General features: G+C 37.2%; 1 protein-coding gene across 1 annotated transcript in view; it reads left to right on the plus strand.

Annotated features, from left to right (window-relative positions):
• Positions 1 to 20,262, plus strand: part of LOC126335461 (sodium-independent sulfate anion transporter) — a 113,660-nt gene that overhangs the window by 71,029 nt on the left and 22,369 nt on the right. The window contains exons 5-7 of the mRNA XM_049998763.1: positions 1,327 to 1,504; positions 6,503 to 6,667; positions 9,245 to 9,406. Of these exons, the coding sequence (XP_049854720.1) occupies positions 1,327 to 1,504; positions 6,503 to 6,667; positions 9,245 to 9,406 (505 nt within the window). The remainder of the gene's footprint in view (positions 1 to 1,326; positions 1,505 to 6,502; positions 6,668 to 9,244; positions 9,407 to 20,262) is intronic.

A 20,262-nucleotide genomic window follows, 5' to 3' on the forward strand; every position in this document is an offset into this window, starting at 1 on the left:
AGCCTCAACCTATGGTAACATACTGTTCTCACACCCTACACCTAACAGTTTCCACCCCCTCTGTCCTATCATATCTTCCCCATTCTCAACTCGACCCTCATTTTTTGCCCACCTCTGACAATGCACCCACCCGTCTTGCCCCATTCCTCTCCTTTTTTGCTCCTTTTTTCCCCATGTCCCTGCTCCACAACCTCCTGACACTGTGTCTCTTGGGATTCTTGTCCCTGCACACTCCGTCAGACAGAGTTCGTCTCTCGCTCAGTCTTGCAGTGCTATCCCTTCCCCTCTACTGCCCCACCCAGACGTTGCTTGCATCCCACGTGGTAGTTGCATTCCAGCCCGAGCTGCCAGAGTTGGCAGTCATGTATAAATGAGATGTGCTTCCTTGTGTACATGAATGGCAAGTGTTTCTCTTTTTTCTGATGAAGGCTGTGGCCAAAAGCTTTACACGAATGTCTTTTAATTGCACGTATCAGCAACTTAATGTGTCTTCTTTATGGCAGGTAGCAATCTTTCTCTTCAGAATGAGATTTTCACTCTGCAGCGGAGTGTGCGCTGATATGAAACTTCCTGGCAGATTAAAACTGTGTGCCCGACCGAGACAAGGCAAAGGTCCCGAGTTCGAGTCTCGGTCGGGCACACAGTTTTAATCTGCCAGGAAGTTTCAATCTTTCTCTTGCTACAATGTTGACGTGTCATCATTTGGGGGACCTGTAAATCATCAACAACAAAAGATAAGGTTAAAAACATTGCGACACCTTCAACATAATACACATTTACTACCCACTGATCTAAAATATTTTGAAGTGGTGTCCTATGACAAAATATATTGTTCTTGTGTCATATAACACAATTACTTGTCAATATTTTTGTTCACGAGGCAAAATTTTGTAATACTGTCAGTAGACATATATAAAACTACTTGAAGCTATCCTAGGTTTTGGAACCATTAGTGATTCCTTGGGGATGAAAGAGGGATAGGTTAAGAAAGGTGATATATGAAGGGCAGGTCACTCAAATCCCAGAATGAGAGGAAAGCACCAATTATGAGGGTGACAGAAGACTCAAAACAAATGAGTCCCATACATCTTGGCCTTGAGGTCTAAATCACCTGCCCTTCCTTTCTAAACTTCCATAATGTGTACATCTTTCCACCCTGAGGAAGGAACTAATAGTTCCAAAATGTTGGGTAGTCTCAAGTATGTTTATTTGTGCCCATTGACAGCACTAAAACATTTTGCCTCTCAAAGCAATTCTGTTTCACAATTTTGTATGCTTGGCAAGTGAACTTTCCTTTTGATAAATCTTTTACTTTCTTTTAAACAGAAACTGAAGGACGTGAAAGTTGGTCCAGATAATGTTGAACACCAGACTCCATCTCAGAGAAGAATAAGGAAACTACTATGGTTTATTTCAATCTCAAGAAATGCCATTACAGTTCTTATTTGTTCCTTTGTAGCATATGGCCTCAGTGCCCATGGTTTAACACCTTTCAGATTGTCACGTAAGTTTCACTTTTAATTTACAAGGAGAGGAGAACTTTCAGTGTGCAATATTTTTTTGTGAGCAGCATTAACAGAGCATGAATATAATGATTGCTTCATTCTAATAGTACAACAACACCAAAAGATTTGGCATATCTACAACCTGAGAAACATTACATACTAACTCTGATAGTTTACATGGAGGAGTAATCTGTTGTTTATTATAGACTAAATGGAAATTATGACTGTAAAAAATGTAAATTAATTGACTTTATATCTGATGTGAGATGTAGCTGACCTTACCTTAGTCAAATACTGACCTCCCTCTACAGTTTTTACCCCTCACACTCTTCTCCAATATCAAACTAATGTCTCCTTGGTACCTCAAGATGTGTTCTATTAACCAGTTCTTTCTTTTTGTTAAGGTATACCATAAATTAATCTGCCCTGAAGTTTTTGCTTGTATTCTCCCCAGTTAAATTCATTAGTTATGTGATTTAAGCATCAAATCTGCAGCATTCTTCTGTATTACTGCACTTCAAAAGCTTTTATACTCTTCTTGTCTGAACTGTTTATCATAGAATCTGAATCTGAATAGCAGTTTCACTTCCATACTGTGTTGTATTCCAGACAAATACTTTCAGAAAGGACTTCCTAACACTTAAATTTACATTCAACTTTAAAAGTTTTATCTTTTTCATAAATGCTTTTCTTGCCGTTACCAGTTCGTATTTCATGTCCTCTCTACTTCAGCCATCATCAGTTATTTTTATGTCCATTTAGCAAACCCACTACTTTTAGTGACTCATTTCTTAATATAGTTCTCTCAACATCACTCGATTTAATTTGACTCCATTGAATCATCATATTTTTACTTTTGTTCATATTAATGTTATAATCTCTTTTCAAGAAGCTAACCATTCCATCCTAATGTTCTCAAAGTCTTTTATCATATACGAAAAATTATAATGTCATCATCAAACCTTAATTTTTTTTCTATCCAGGAAATTTAATTTCTCTTCCAAATTTTTTCCTTGGTTTCCTTTACTGCTTGCTTATGTACAGATTGAATAACATTGGTGATAGACTACAATCCTGTCACACTTCCCACTGAACTGCTGTTTTCCTTTCATATTTTTCAACTTTTATAAATGCAGTCTGGTTTTTACACAAGGTGCAGAACACCTTTTGCTCCTGATATTTTATCTCTTCTGTCTTTAGAATCCAAAAGAGAGTATTCCAGTCAATATTGTCAAAAACTATCTACACATGCTATAATGTAAGTTTCTCTTTCTTCAGTGTACCTTGTTATATAACAGCTTCAAATTGAAAATCATATGTGATTAAAAAATAAGACAAAAGGGCAGAGGGCAGAATAAGAGCAAGGGGGACGAGAGTGGTAGCCAGATTGGCAGAGTGTCTGTAATAAGTGCCAGAAGGAAAGAGCAGAGAGAAATCTCCTATACTTTGATTAAAATAACTTTGTGATTGACATCTCAACTGACAACTGACAACAGTACAACAAAAGTACTGGAAAATATTAAATGAAATTTTGCTCTCTGGACCAACACATAGCATTAAAAAAGGCCTGAGAATTGTTCTTGAGCTATTTGAATTTGCCCCAGTATTCCAATTTTGAAGATTTTACCCAAGACGTAAGATGTGAGATTTTTAAAGTCAAATGTAGGAATTCCTGTTTATAGCCCATAAAGCAGATAGTGACAGCTGCAATGTGGATTGTTTTCTGTATATATCCTCATCTATATCTATATCCAGCAAACCACCTTACAGCCTATGGAAGAGTATTGTTCTGGCACCACTATCATTTCATCCCTTTGTTCCACAATTCTGCACTGTTATGCGGCAAAGAGAAGTGGAAGAAAAGACAATTATTTATGATGTTGTGGTGCACAAGACTAGTGATGAACTACATGAAAAGCCATAATAATAAACATATAAAAAACTGTAAATTTAATTATTATGATAATAATATAAGATAATGGGTTTCTTGAGGAATTTGTGGTTCTTCTCTGTAATTTAGTTAGAAGCTGTGTCTCACCAATAAAGATCTCCATTCTGTGACTAACATATACTATATACAAAAAAAGACAACCTGCATTCATCCATAAACCTTTGATTATTGCTTTTTTATGTCTTCTAACTGCTTTAATGTGGCCTGCTATGAATTTCTCTCTCATGCCAACCTCTTTATTTCAGAGCAGCAGTTCTTTACTTGATATTTTCTAATCTCTGTGCCATCCTACAGTTCTTACCCTACACGATTCCCTCAAGTGCCATGGACAGTATTCCATGATGTCTTAACACACACCTTATCATCCTATTGTGTAGTCAACATTTTTCAGGTGTTCATGTCCTTGCCCATTCTGTAGAGAATTTCCTCATTTCTTATCTTATCAGGCCACCTAACTTTCAACATCCTTGAGTAGTACTACATTTCAGATGCTTCATATCTCTTATTTTCCAATTTCATCACAACCTATGGTTCTCTTTTATAGAATGCTGTGCTCCAAATATACATTCTCAATAATGCCTTCCTCAGATTATGGTTGATGTTTGATACTAGCAGACATCTTTTGGCCAGGAATGCTCTCATTTCCTGTTCTAGTCTGCTTTTTATTCCTGCTTCCCCAATCTGTCAGGAGTTATTTTGCTTCTGAGATAACAGAATTCCTTCACTTAATCTACTTGTGGCCCCTAGTTTTAAAGTTGCATCAGCACTAATTTCTTTTCTGCTACTGCTCATTATTTTTGTCTTTTTTCAGTTTACTCTCATGATGACTCAAGTGAGGAATAGTAACAATACCCCAGGTGTTAACCAGTCCAACCAACAGATGGGAACCAGGTACTCAGTTTCTGGGGAACCTGGGCTTACATCATAACAGAGAAAGTCAGTTCTGTGGCAAACTTCCACACAAAACTTCTACATTTCTTGGAACCTTTGACATAAACACACTGATACAACCAGGAAAACTGCACAACGTAACATTAAAATATGATAAACAAAAGATAATTATACTAGCCCTGCAGGAAGCAAGCATAACAGATGAAGACACACCGGATAAGGAAAATTACGTTATTTTAAAGAGAAAGACATATTGCTGAGGGGGCCCCCCTTTTGGTCTCGGCCTTTATGGTACACAAGAAGTTAGTCAGTTCAATCAGAGAAGTGACCCCATAAACAGCAGGCTAACAACAGTGCACTAACAAGAAATAGACTATGATCAACATACACACCTCCATAACTGTAGATAAAAAAGACCCCAAAGCAACAGAGAAATTCTGGATAACATTAGTCAGTAATGGCTAAGATCTCCAAATAGGACAGAAAAAATTTTCGGTTTGATTTCAATGCCCAAATCAGCAGAGAAAAAAGTCACTAGATAATTGTGGAAAAGTTTCCCGCGTGGTGGCAGTCTTGTCATGCTTCCTTTTGTGATTCCTGCACATTCCACCAGACAGTGCTCTTATCCCCCCCCCCACCCACCCACCCAGCTATTCCTTCCCCTTGCTCGCCCTCTCCAGGTTGCTGTTTCTGTTCAACTTGACAAATGCATTCCAGTCCGAACAGCCAGAGGTGGAGGTCATGTGTGGGTGAATTGTGATTTCTTTTGTGTTTCCTTTTCTGAATAAAAGTTTGGCCAAAAGCTAAATGTGTAACAGTCTTTTATTGTGCATTTCTATAGCTCAATGTTTCATCTTTGTGATCTCTCTGTTTGCTCATATATTTCTTAGTTGTTTTTTGCTATTTGTAAAAGTAAACTTGATACATAATACTCATAAAAAAAGACACTGTTTTCTGTACATTCATTTTGTTTGCAGTTTTTTGCATATGTGAAGCAAAGATATTGTTATTAAATCTATGTAAGTGATGAAGGTAATAGATGTTTGATGTGCTACATTGTTATATTTTCATATTATGTCTGCTAACTTTATGTATATACACATATTAAGGGATTTTATACTTCACATATCATTATAATCAAGGGCACCCATACCTGGCAGCAAGCCAACCCCTCCCCCTCCCCAGCTCCCAAGGAATGGAAAAAATATGGTTCAGTCAGATGGTTTTCTTTCAAGAAAGTAATTTTAAAATTGCTATTACACAGGTTTTTATCAGGGTTGGAACTGGAACTTTTTATTGCTACTTAAAAGTCACCATTTTTCTTCCAAAATATTAAAAATTCTCCATACCTTCAGGTCAGCCCCCACCCCCCTCTTACAAACTGCTGTATGAGCACCCTTGATCACAATTACATAAAAAAATAAAAAAATATGTATTAAACTCTGGGAAGTCCAGCATAGAATATTACAGTATAGAAAGGATAGATTGCTACTCACCACATAGAGGAGGCATTGAGTCACAATAAGGCACACTGAAAAAGACAGCAGTCCTTGTGCAATTTATTCTTCCAAAAAAATATATTAATATACATAAACAATTTTAATGGCAAATAACTTGATGTGCACATAAACATTCAGAGTTTTATGTTTCACATGTCATTGTAATTACTTAAGAATGTAAACAAATATATTCACATACAAATAGAATTGTCAAACTGGTCACTTCAATACTTAGCTTCAGATGGAAGGTTGTTTCACCTTGCCATCCTTATAGATGGGTCGCCCTCATCCTATTGCCTGAGTGACAATCACGTCCATTCTAAATCTATCCCACTTTCCACCCTGAGGAAGAAGCTAGTAGTTCCAAAAGCTAGGATAGTTTCTTGTACTTTTATATATGTCTGTCAGCAACATTAAGACTTACACCTCCTGAAGCTAAGTTTTAACAAGCCCTTTCATATAATAAATTTTTAGTTATTCTTTATACAGAATTAAAACTTTTATTTTTACTGTTTTCATCAGATTTTCAACTTCTTAATATCATGATATTAGATTTATTTTTCAGCTATTGTTCAGTATTATGAAGAAGCTAAAATTAGAAACACAAACAAACTAACATGTAACTGTTATCATTCACATTCTTCAATTTTCTTTAGGTAAAGTAGCACCTGGTCTTCCTCCATTTGGACTACCACCATTTTCTACAGTGTACAATAACCAGACAATAGGGTTTGTGGAGATGTGTAAGGAACTTGGCTCCGCTACAATTTTTGTTCCTGTGGTAGCAGTTCTTGCAAATGTGGCAATAGCTAAAGCTTTCTGTAAGTGTAAATACTTATAATATCTTATATATTTCATGCTGTAAAACTCATCTGAAACACAGTGATAGTTGTGTGAAGTAGACACAGTTAATTTGATAAATAAATAAACTTTTCACAGAACATGTTAATAAAGAAGCTATTCTGTTTTATACAAAAAATGTTTAACCTAAAAAGGACTACAATTTAAGACAGGAACTAAAGGGAAAGCAAAATTATGGATTAACTCTGGAATAAAGGTAATGAAAACTGCGAGAAAGAGGAATAGCATTCCTGGTATGACTGACAACCATGGTGGCTGGAACCAGATGGGTGATTTCAAATGTTATCTACCAGTTAATAGAGTTTGCATTATTTTACCAGTATTAATAACATTATATAATGTAGAATTCATAGAACATTCATAGGAGAATCAGTTGTCAAAAATGGAATTAGATGACACAATGGGAATCAAGTTTGAGAAATATGAATATTTTTCAAAAATAAAGAAGTTTTCTTTAAAACAACTCTGATCACAAGGTTTTCACCATGTAATTTACTAAGCCAGACACATAGATAAATGTAATTTATTCAGTCTGGAATATTAACAACATAAGGAAATGATAGATCTACTCACCATAAAGATGACACATTGAGTTTCAGGTAGGCACAATGAAAAGACATTTACACATTAGCCATAGCCAAAAGCAAATGTGTAAGCATCTTTTTGTTGTGCCTGTCTGCAACTTAACATATCATCTTTGTGGCGAGTAGTAGTCTATCTTTTCCTTACATTTTAAATCGCAATCAGTCACATTAATTTGTTAGTGGAGCACATTTCATAATATCAGTAATGTTTGAAATTTCAATGTACAATGGGATAGGAATGATGATGGAAATAAGATCACATTTGAGGAAGTGGAGAAAATGGTCAATAGATTGCAGTGCAATAAAGCGGCTGGGGTGGAAGAAATTAAGTCGGAACTCATCATATACAGTGGAATGTCAGGTCTTAAATGGATACACAGGATTATTGAAATGGCGTGGGAGTCGGGACAGGTTCCATCAAACTGGACGAAAGCAGTAATCACACCATGGAAACAGAAAAGATTGTAACAACTACAGAGGTATCTCTTTAAACAGCATTGTGGGTAAAATCTTCTCAGGTATTGTTGAAAGGAAAGTGCAAGTATTAGTTGAGGACAAACTGGATGAAAATCAGTGTGGGTTTAGGCCTCTTAGAGGTTGTCAGGACCAGATCTTTAGCTTACGGCAAATAATGCAGAAGTGTTACGTGTGGAACAGGAAATTGCATCTGTGCTTTATAGATCTAGAAAAGGCATATGACCAGTTTACTATTAGGAAGTTATTGTCTGTTCTATGAGAGTATGGAATAGGAGGCAAACTTTTGCAAGCAATTAAAGGTCTTTACATAGATAGTCAGGCAGCAGTTAGAGTTGACAGTAAATTGAGTTCATGGTTCGAAGTAGTTTCAGGGACAAGACAAGGCTGCAACCTGTCTCCACTGCTGTTCATATTATTTATGGATCATATGTTGAAAACAATAGACTGTCTGGGTGAGATTAAGATATGTGAACACAAAATAAGCAGTCTCGCATATGCGGATAACTTAGTTGTGATGGTAGATTCAATTGATAGTTTGCAAAGTAATATTTCAGAGCTAGATCAGAAATGTAAGGACTATGGTATGAAGATTAGCATCTCGAAAACGAAAGTAATGTCAGTGGGGAACTGAGTGCCAAATAGGAGGGACAAAGTTAGAACAGGTGGACAGTTTCAAGTATTTAGGATGCATATTCTCACAGGATGGCAACACAGTGGAAGAACTGAAGGTGAGGTGTAGCAAAGCTAATGCAGTGAGCACTCAGCTACAATCTACTCTCTTCTGAAAGAAGGAAGTCAGTACCAAGACTAAGTTATCTGTGCACTGTTCAATCTTCCGACCAACTTTGTTGTATGGGAGCGAAAGCTGGGTGGACTCAGGTTACATTATCAATAAGGTTGAGGTTACGGATATGAAAGTAGCTAGGATGATTCCAGGTAATAGTAGATGGGAACAATGGCAGGAGGGTGTCCACAATGAGGTAATTAAAGAAAAACTGGGAATGAACTCTATAGATGTAGCATTCAGGGTGAACAGGCTTAGATGGTGGGGTCATGTTACACACATGTGAGAAGCAAGGTTACCCAAGAGACTCATCAGCAGTAGAGGGTAGGAGGAGTCAGGGTAGACCAAGGAGAAGGTACCTGGATTCAGTTAAGAATGATTTTGAAGTAATAGACTTAACATCAGAAGAGACACCAATGTTAGCTCTGAATAGGGGATCATGGTGGAATTTTTTAAGGGGTGCTATGATCCAGACTGAATGCTGAAAGGCATAATCAGTCTTAAATGTGGTTGTTGTTGATGATGATGACTATGTGTTTTTTAGTTAATAATGATGTCTTTATGCTCTAACTATCTGTATGATGTTATTTGCATCACAAGCCTGTACTTGTTGCCTCTGTCAAAGTTGTGGTATTGTTGTGATGGAGTACTTCATTATTGAAATGGCATCTTTGTATTTAATTGAATTTCAGCAACTGGTGCACCACTTGATGCAACACAGGAAATGTTTACACTGGGATTGTGCAACATTGCTGGTTCAGTTGTAAAGTCCATGCCAACATGTGGTGCATTCACGAGAAGTGCTGTCAGCAATGCCAGTGGTGCACGAACACCTCTTGTTGGTTTATATTCAGGTGAGCTACTTACACATTCTCTGTAAATATTTTGAAATTTAAAGAAGGCTACATTATGTTATAAATGTTTAATTATTTCTATTTTGCAAGGACTCAACCTTTCAGTTATAGTATAAAGTAAATATGGCTATAATTTGAATTTGTATCTTTACTGGACCTGGTACCAATCTGGTCATGTTATATATATAATAGAAAGAAACTTCCACATGGGAGCAGCTTTACTGTATGATTAAATGATGATGGCATCCTCTTGGGTAAAATATTCCGGAGGTAAAATAGTCCCCCATTCGGATCTCCGGGCGGGGACTACTCAAGAGGACGTCGTTATCAGGAGAAAGAAAACTGGCATTCTACGGATCGGAGCGTGGAATGTCAGATCCCTTAATCAGGCAGGTAGGTTAGAAAATTTAAAAAGGGAAATGGATAGGTTAAAGTTAGATATAGTGGGAATTAGTGAAGTTCGGTGGTAGGAGCAACAAGACTTCTGTTCAGGTGACTACAAGGTTATAAACACAAAATCAAATAGGGGTAATGCAGGAGTAGGTTTAATAATGAATAGGAAAATAGAAATGCGGGTAAGCTACTACAAACAGCATAGTGAACGCATTATTGTGGCCAAGATAGATACAAAGCCCACACCTACTACAGTAGTACAAGTTTATATGCCAACTAGCTCTGCAGATGGTGAAGAAATTGAAGAAATGTATGATGAAAAAAAAAAAAAAAAAAAAAAAAAAAAGAAATTAATCAGATAGTGAAGGGAGACGAAAATTTAATAGTCATGGGTGACTGGAATTCGAGTGTAGGAAAAGGGAGAGAAGGAAACATAGTAGGTGAATATGGATTGGGGATAAGAAATGAAAGAGGAAGCCGCCTGGTAGAATTTTGCACAGAGCACAACTTAATCATAACTAACACTTGGTTTAAGAATCATGAAAGAAGATTGTATACATGGAAGAACCCTGGAGATACTAAAAGGTATCAGATAGATTATATTATGGTAAGACAGAGTTTTACGAACCAGGTTTTAAGTTGTAAGACATTTCCAGGGGCAGATGTGGTCTCTGACCACAATATATTGGTTATGACCTGTAGATTAAAACCGAAATAACAGCAAAAAGGTGGGAAATTAAGGAGATGGGACCTGGATAAACTGAAAGAACCAGAGGTTGTACAGAGTTTCAGGTAGAGCAAAAGGGAACAATGGACAGGAATGGAGGGAAAGAAATACAGTAGAAGGAGAATGGGTAGCTTTGAGGGATGAAGTAGTGAACGCAGCAGAGGATCAAGTAGGTAAAAAGACAAGGGCTAGTAGAAATCCTTGGGTAACAGAAGAAATATTGAATTTAATTGATGAAAGGAGAAAATATAAAAAGGCACTAAATGAAGCAGGCAAAAAGGAAAACAAATGTCTCAAAAATGAGATTGACAGGAAGTGCAAAATGGCTAAGCAGGGATGGCTAGAGGACAAATGTAAGGATGTAGAGGCTTATCTCACTAGGGGTAAGATAGATACTGCCTACAGGAAAATTAAAGAGACCTTTGGAGATAAGAGAACCACTTGTATGAACAACAAGAGCTCAGATGGAAACCCAGTTCTAAGCAAAGAAGGGAAAGCAGAAAGGTGGAAGGAGTATATAGAGAGTCTATACAAGGCTGATGTACTTGAGGACAATATTATGGAAATGGAAGAGGATGTAGATAAAGATGAAATGTTAGATATGATATTGTGTGAAGAGTTCCATTGGAACTACTGACGGCCTTGGGAGAGAAAGTCCTGACAAAACTCTACCATCTGATGAGCAAGGTGTATGAGAGAGTCGAAATACCCTCAGACTTCAAGAAGAATATAATAATTCCAATCCCAAAAAAAGCAGGTGTTGACAGATGTGAAAATTACCGAACAATCAGTTTAATAAGCCACAGATGCAAAATACTAAGACGAATTCTTTAGAGACGAATGGAAAAACTAGTAGAAGCCGACCATGGTGTAGACCAGTTTGGATTCTGTAGAAACACTGGAACACGTGAGGCAAAACTGACCTTACGACTTATCTTAGAAGAAAGATTAAGGAGAGGCTAACCTATGTTTCTAGCATTTGTAGACTTAGAGAAAGCTTTTGACAATTTTCACTGGAATACTCTCTTTCAAATTCTAAAGGTGGCAGGGGTAAAATACAGGGAGCAAAAGGCTATTTACAATTTGTACAGAAACCAGATGGTAGTTATAAGAGTCGAGGGACACGAAAGGGAAGCAGTGGTTGGTAAGGGAGTGAGACAGGGTTGTAGCCTCTCCCTGATGTTATTCAATCTGTATATTGAGCAAGCAGTAAAGGAAACAAAAGAAAAATTCGGAATAGGTATTAAAATCCATGGAGAAGAAATAAAAACTTCGAGGTTCGCCGATGACATTGTAATTCTGTCCGAGACAGCAAAGGACTTGGAAGAGCAGTTGAATGGAATGGACAGTGTCTTGAAAGGAGGATATAAGATGAACATCAACAAAAGCAAAATGAGGATAATGGAATGTAGTCGAATTAAGTCGGGTGATGCTGAGGGAATTAGATCAGGAAATGAGACACTTAAAGTAGTAAAGGAGGTTTGCTATTTGGGGATCAAAATAACTGATGATGGTCAAAGTAGAGAGGATATAAAATGTAGACTGGCAATGGCAAGGAAAACGTTTCTGAAGAAGAGAAATTTGTTAACATCGAGTATAGATTTAAGAGTCAGGATGTCATTTCTGAAAGTATTTGTATGGAGTGTAGCCATGTATGGAAGTGAAACATGGACGATAAATAGTTTGGACTAGAAGAGAATAGAAGCTTTCAAAATGTGGTGCTACAGAAGAATTCTGAAGATTAGATGGATAGATCACATAACTAATGAGGAAGCATTGAATAGGATTGGCGAGAAGAGAAGTTTGTGGCACAACTTGACCAGAAGAAGGGATCGGTTGGTAGGACATGTTCTGAGGCCTCAAGGGATCACCAATTTAGTATTGGAGGGCAGCGTGGAGGGTAAAAACCATAGTGGGAGACCAAGAGATGAATACACTAAGCAGATTCAGAAGGATGTAGGTTGCAGTAGGTACTGGGAGATGAAGAAGCTTGCACAGGATAGAGTAACATGGAGAGCTGTATCAAACCAGTCTCAGGACTGAAGACCACAACAACAACACAACAATGTGTTCATTGTAAATAAGCATTGTAGCAATTCTATTAGATGTTTAATTTGGTATAAATAAAAAAAACTATTTTTTTAAATTTTAAATTCAGTGCATTAATGCGATCTTAGTAAATGAGTGTTTGTAGAATGATTCTTTCATATAGTGTTCATTAAAAAAATGACGATCATTCCACTTGGGACCTGTGGAAGGTACATTAGCTTATTTGTTTCAGTTATAAATATTTGTCAAGTATTATTATTTTTCTGGCATGTTCTACATCCTGGAGGACCTTCTGACTACAGATCAGCTGGAATGAAAGTAAATCTAATCTAATCTAATCTAAACTTGTGTTGATTGCTGAAAATTAGTGAGATGTTGTCCTACTTCATGTCAAAGAGAATTCTTCTTTCTCAGTATTTCATTTTGCTTCAGTGCCTTTACTGCAGCTGAGTGGATGCAAAGTCATTACTCTTCCAAAATGCATTAACAGAAAAGAAGAAATGTGGGAAAAATACATTTACTTGAAGCATAATGTGTTATAACCTTTCAGAAACATTTTTGTAAGGCTTGCAGCTTAAAAATATCTTTTCTCACTTTTATCATATTTTTTCTATGAGGGCAGTTTAGAAACAGATCGGTGTCATTCCACTGAGTTTCAGTTGTAAATCAATCATATGACCTTTGATATTCAGATTTTCTAATTTCATTTAATCTCAATAATAATCAATTTCTTGAAATGTACATTTATGACTGTATTAACATTTTCCTTATTTCACCCAAAACATTGTATTTTTAAAATGTACTTGAATGTGAGGCATTGATCATTCAGAAAAAAGGCAATGTAAGACTGCAAGCTAGAATTATCCTGCTTGTTCTTTAACCAACCCTGGTGCCAATATTATTTTTTTTCTTTTGTGAGCTATTCTCATTCATAATGTGTATATGGTTGTCACATAAAATAACTAATTCTCATTCACTCTGTTTCTTGCTTAACTTTCTTACTCTTAGTGAAGTTTACTGTTAGCTGATGACAGTAACCAAATAGTTTATGCACAAATATTTTATTCAAAGGAATGTCATGAATTTATGATACTTGTAAAACATGTACACATCAAAAGTCAGCTCTGTTAATAATTCTCTGTCCTAGCTTTGAGATATATCATGAGTGTCACCTGTGACTGCATTGTTCATCAGTAGCTCTGGTGCTAGTATCTGTTGTCTTGCTGTAATCTGGGTTAATGAGAAGTTGACACTTCATCACCTAGCTTAACACATTTTCACATTTATTGGCACTAGTATTATGATGATGATCAGCTTGTCTGAGATAATCTGTGCAGTTTATACATCACAAGTGTGTGTGCACATCCCCTCGTAAAATATCTGACAGTTACAAATTTTTAGTTCACTTTCTCTACATAGTTTCAAGCTATACAAAATATAAGCAACATCCATTTGGCTACTCACTGTACCATAAAGTAACTAAAACGGATGACTTTAACATGGAGCAGTTCATATGTTGAATAACTCATTCAGACTGATGATGACATTTAAATATTTAGATGTTGCTGATGAAAAGTGTGTGCCTGTATCCATTATGTTCTACTCCTACTTAGAGAAGAGTGTATGATTAATTTATGAATTTTGCTAATAACTGTTACCTTACGATGAGGAAAAGAGCAGAATTAGTGAACATAATACTACAATAAACAAAGACATAATATGGTTTATCTATGGATAACTGGAAATTTGACAAAACTGTAAGTATTACACTGTGATCGCAATGTACAATGCCAAGAGAACTGCAAATTCCTGGAACATTTGGCTAATTTATGTACTTTTCTAGACAAAATGGTCTGCAAACTAACAAGTCTTTTTAGTACAAGTGGGCGTTTTTGTAATTGGAATAAATCAGGGCTACAAAACCAGGTCACTTAGTATTGGAAATAAGCACTACATAAAAAACTGAACATACTAGAAGACCAAAACTTCAGTTATGAATAACTTTTGAAATAAGATGTTTTTGGAAGAGGAGATGCTTACTCTAGGTAGATTCAGATTTACTTATTGGCTCACCCCAAATCCTATCTCCACATGTTAATACAACTCCTCAAATTAAGAAGAGTTACTCATAAAAATTATGTTTAGGCACACCAATCTTGTTATCAGCACCAGTAATCCAATAAGTATGTTGCAAACAATAATGTTTTATCAATTTCAGCAAGAATAACAAAGGGACTTTTTTTAAACTGTTGTATGTCATTCCAGAAATGAGATAAATAAATAAAAATTACAATATTGTCAGTAGTGGAATAATGACATCTGGGTGGATCCAGCTCATTTTGTTACATCATCATCCCCATTGGATTATATGGATAAATAATGAAAATATTTAACTGGATAATACATTGTAAAATCAACAATAGCTACTCACCAACATTTCACAATCTGTGTTTAAGACATACATTTTAAAATGAGCTACCGTTATGACATACAATAAACTCCTCACAATATGCCTAAATTTAAATAGTAAATGTAAAGCTGATCATTGTTCAACAATAGATAATTACAAATTTTCAAGAAATGCAAATGTCAACATTTAAGTTGCAAAATTTTACCAAGAATTAAAATTTTTTTGGAAAAGTATTTCCACCAATTCTTGAAATAACTTTTAGATTCTCCACAGTGTTCCACATTAACCTTAAAATGTATTTTATACAACTATTGTCCACCCTGATAGCTGAGTGGTCAGCATGACAGATTGCAGTCCTACAGGCCCGAGTTCGATTCCTGGCTGGGTCGCAGATTTTCTCTGCTCAGGGACTGGGTGTTGTGTTGTCTTCACCATCATTTCATCCCCACCTGGCATGCAGGTCGCCCAATGTGGCATCGAATGTAATAAGACCTGCACCAAGGCACCCGGACCTGCCCAGCAAGGGGCCTCCTGGCTCATTTCCATTTATACAACTATCTAACAAAATTTCACTATCCACCTGTTTACTCACTGCATCCTCAAATTCTGGAAAAAGGGGCTCCAATTTTTATTTTAACTCCCCCTCAGCCTCCATTACTTCTTTTTGAGGATCCTTTATGGTTCTTTATAGCACTGCACTTACATGTCTCAATGTCCATATTGGTGAATATAAGGAAAACAACGATCAAAGAAACATTTATCAGTAATCAATACACTAAATGTAAATAAAATAGAAAGAAACTTCCACATGGGAAAAGTATATTAAAAACAAAGATTCCAAGACTTACCAAGTGGGAAAGTGCCAGTAGATAGGCACAATGAATAAAACACACAAACACACACACAGAATTTCGAGCTTTCGCAACCGGCGGCTGCTTCGTCAGGAGAGAGGGAAGGAAAAGGAAAGATGAAAGGATGTGGGTTTTAAGGGAGAGGGTAATGAGTCATTCCAATCCCGGGAGCGGAAAGACTTACCTTAGGGGGAAAAAAGGATAGGTATATACTCGCGCGCACACACACACACACACACACACACACACACACACACACACACACACATATCCATTCATACATACACAGACACAAGCAGACATATTTAAAGGCAAAGAGTAAGCGCAGAGATGTAAGTCGAGGCGGAAGTGTGGAGGCAAAGATGTTGTTGAAAGACAGGTGAGGTATGAGTGGTGGCAACTTGAAATTACCAGATATTGAGAAGAGAGGATATACTGAAGGGCAAGTTCCCATCTCCGGAGTTCGGATAGGTTGGTGTTGGTAGGAAGTATCCAGATAACTCGGATGGTGTAACACTGTGCCAAGATGTGCTGGCCGTGCACCAAGGCATGTTTAGCCACAGGGTGATCCTCATTAACAACAAACACTGTCTGCCTGTGTCCATTCATGCAAATGGACAGTTTGTTGCTGGTCATTCCCACATAGAAAGTGTCACAGTGTAGGCAGGTCAGTTGGTAAATCACGTGGGTGCTTTCACATGTGGCTCTGCCTTTGATCGTGTACACCTTCCGGTTTACAAGACTGGAGTAGGTGGTGGTTGGAGGGTGCATGGGGCAGGTTTTACACTGGGGGCGGTTACAAGGGTAGAAGCCAGAGGTTAGGGAAGTTGGTTTGGGGATTTCATAGGGATGAACCAAGAGGTTACGAAGGTTAGGTGGACGGCGGAAAGACACTCTTGGTGGAGTGGGGAGGATTTCATGAAGGATGGATCTAACCTCTGGCTTCTACCCTTGTAACCGCCCCCGGTGTAAAACCTGCCCCATGCACCCTCCAACCACCACCTACTCCAGTCTTGTAAACCGGAAGGTGTACACGATCAAAGGCAGAGCCACATGTGAAAGCACCCACGTGATTTACCAACTGACCTGCCTACACTGTGACGCTTTCTATGTGGGAATGACCAGCAACAAACTGTCCATTTGCATGAATGGACACAGGCAGACAGTGTTTGTTGTTAATGAGGATCACCCTGTGGCTAAACATGCCTTGGTGCACGGCCAGCACATCTTGGCACAGTGTTACACCGTCCGAGTTATCTGGATACTTCCTACCAACACCAACCTATCCGAACTCCGGAGATGGGAACTTGCCCTTCAGTATATCCTCTCTTCTCAATATCTGGTAATTTCAAGTTGCCGCCACTCATACCTCACCTGTCTTTCAACAACATCTTTGCCTCCACACTTCCGCCTCGACTTACATCTCTGCGCTTACTCTTTGCCTTTAAATATGTCTGCTTGTGTCTGTGTATGTATGGATGGATATGTGTGTGTGTGTGTGTGTGTGTGTTTGTGTGTGTGTGCACGAGTATATACCTATCCTTTTTTCCCCCTAAGGTAAGTCTTTCCGCTCCCGGGATTGGAATGACTCATTACCCTCTCCCTTAAAACCGACATCCTTTCATCTTTCCTTTTCCTTCCCTCTCTCCTGACGAAGCAGCCGCCGGTTGCGAAAGCTCGAAATTTTGTGTATGTTTTATTCATTGTGCCTATCTACTGGCGCTTTCCCGCTTGGTAAGCCTTGGAATCTTTGTTTTTAATATACACTAAATGTAAAATATACCTGAAAGACAATGTTCCTACTCCAGACAAATAGACGTCATAATTTTAAAATCTTTAGCAAAAATATCAAATTAATTAGATGGATGCTACCCCTGTGGTCCAACTGATCTTGAGACCAAAGTAATGCTTCATTTTCAACTTTTCATTTCTTAAAGATTGCTGAATATCTGTTATTAATTTCTGTCCTGATTTTTCTCCAGTTTTGGTATTTAATGAAGTTCACAACATGACATTTTTCCTAATTCATTACTACTTCAAGTCATTTGTACAAAAACATTAATTACACGTATTTTATGAGGAAAGCTTATCAGTATCTTGAAAACAAATTCTGCAGCAGTATGTTTCTAATGAACTTTCATATAATTTAAGATTTCACTGAGCATTTTAAATAATTTTATTTTATATTTTAATTACAATTATTATTGGAAACTATTAAATTATTTTTAATCTCAGTGCCAAAACTTTTACAGAGATTGTCAAATTACTACCTTAAACTGCATAGATATTTTATACAGCAAAATCAATACTTTTCATAGATAGTCATATTTTATTACTTATGAAAGTCTGTTGTGCCGTCTAATTCTTTACTTACAACTTGTTAACTAATGGAGTGCATTCAGAAAAATTAACTACTATAAAGACAGGATCCTTAACTGTTGTCCTAACCATCACTGCATTACAAGATTCTTCTCGTATTTTTTATTACTCACTTCATTATTATATCTTTACCACTTCATTACCTCATATTCTTCACTATATTTTGTCACTTTACTGCTTCATTATTATTCCATTAAATTCTTCATCCTTACTATATTATTACTTTATTAAATCCCTGCTTTGCCTTGACAGATATGGGGATTAGTGACCATAAGTTCATTGCAGCGATATTGACCACTGTAACAAGCAAACATCAAAAGGAAATGCAAGATATATCTCTTTAAAAAGAAGACAGATACCAATTTGTGTGACATCTCACTAAGAGACAGTCTCCACACCCTCCCAACTAACCACGTAAGTGTACAACAGATGTGGTTTGAATTCACAGAAATAGTATCTGTATCTGAGGCAGCTGAAAGATTCATACTGAATAAATTAACAAAAGATGGTATTGATCTCCCCCCCCCCCTCCCCCCATGGTACACAAAATAGGCCAGAACACTTTAAAAGAATACAACATCTCCAAGATTGGCAATGTTTTACTGAAACTTAGTGTGGACTTCAATGTGAGATGCTTTTAACAGTTTGCAGAATGAAACTCTGTCTCAAAACATGACAGAAAAAGCAAAAAAGGTCTGCTCATATGTAAAGTACACCAGGGGCAAGACACAATCAATACTTTCGCTGTATGATACCAGTGGTAATGCTGCTGATGCTGACAACTAAAGTGGAGCTATTAAACAACGTTTTCTGAAATTCCTTCAGCAAAGAAGACAAAGGAAGTATTCCAGAATTTGAATGAAGAACAACAGTCAACATAGTAGCTTAGAAATAGATATCATTGGTGTACTGAAAAATCTTAAATCACTTAATAAAAGTAAGTCTTTTGGTCCAGATAGCATGCCAATCAGGTTCCTTTAAGAGTAAGCTGATACAAAAGCCCCTAATTAGCAATCATCCTTAATGAAAGATCCATACCAAGAGACATGAAATTAGCACAAGTCACACAAATACTCCAGGAAGTAAATAGGAGTAATTCAGTGAATTACAGACCTGCATCACTGATGTTGATTTGGAATAGAATTCAGTTGTGTGACTGTATTCATGATTTTTTTGTCAGAAAGGTCACAGTACAACAGAAAACCATTGAGTAAATCAGAAGTGATATCCAGCATTCCACAAGAAAATGTTATAGGCTCTTTGCTGCTCTGTAACTGTATGAATGATTTCGGAGATAATCTCAGCAGCAATTTTCAGTTGTTTGCTGGTAGTGCTGTCATTTACCATCCACTAAAGTTGTCAGAAGATCAAAACCAATTGCAAAATGACTTATATATGATAGCTGAGTAAGGAAAAATGTGAGGTTATCCACATGAATATGAAAAAAAATAAATTAAATTTGGGTATCAGTTCAACTAAATACTGTGAATTACAATATTATGAACAACTTAAATTGGAACAATCAAGTAGACAATGTTGTATACTAAAGAGACTGTCTATAAAACTTCCTGGCAGATCAAAACTGTGCGCCGGACCGAGACTCGAACTCAGGACCTTAGTCTTTCTCAGGCACTCTGCTGTAGAGTGAAAATTTCAATCTAGAAACATCCCCCAGGCTGTGGCTAAGCCATGTCTCCGGAATATCCTTTCTTCCAGGAGTGCTGGTTCTGCAAGGTTTGCAGGAGAGATTCTGTGAAGTTTGGAAGGTAGGAGATGAGGTACTGGTGGAATCAAAGCTGTGAGGATGGGGTGTGAGTCGTGCTTGGGTAGCTCAGTTGGTAGAGCACTTACCTGCGAAAGGCAAAGGTCCTGAGTTCGAGTCTCAGTCCAGCACACAGTTTTAATCTGTCAGGAAGTTTCATATCAGTGCACACTCCACTGTAGAGTGAAAATTTCATTCTAGAGACTGTCTATATTTTGCCTGTTCATTCTCTGCTAGAGTATTTCTGTGTAGTGTGAGTTCCTTGCCAGGTAGCATTGACAGAGA

This window comes from Schistocerca gregaria, chromosome 2, assembly GCF_023897955.1.
Source record: "Schistocerca gregaria isolate iqSchGreg1 chromosome 2, iqSchGreg1.2, whole genome shotgun sequence".
In the NCBI taxonomy this organism is placed as follows: domain Eukaryota; kingdom Metazoa; phylum Arthropoda; class Insecta; order Orthoptera; family Acrididae; genus Schistocerca; species Schistocerca gregaria.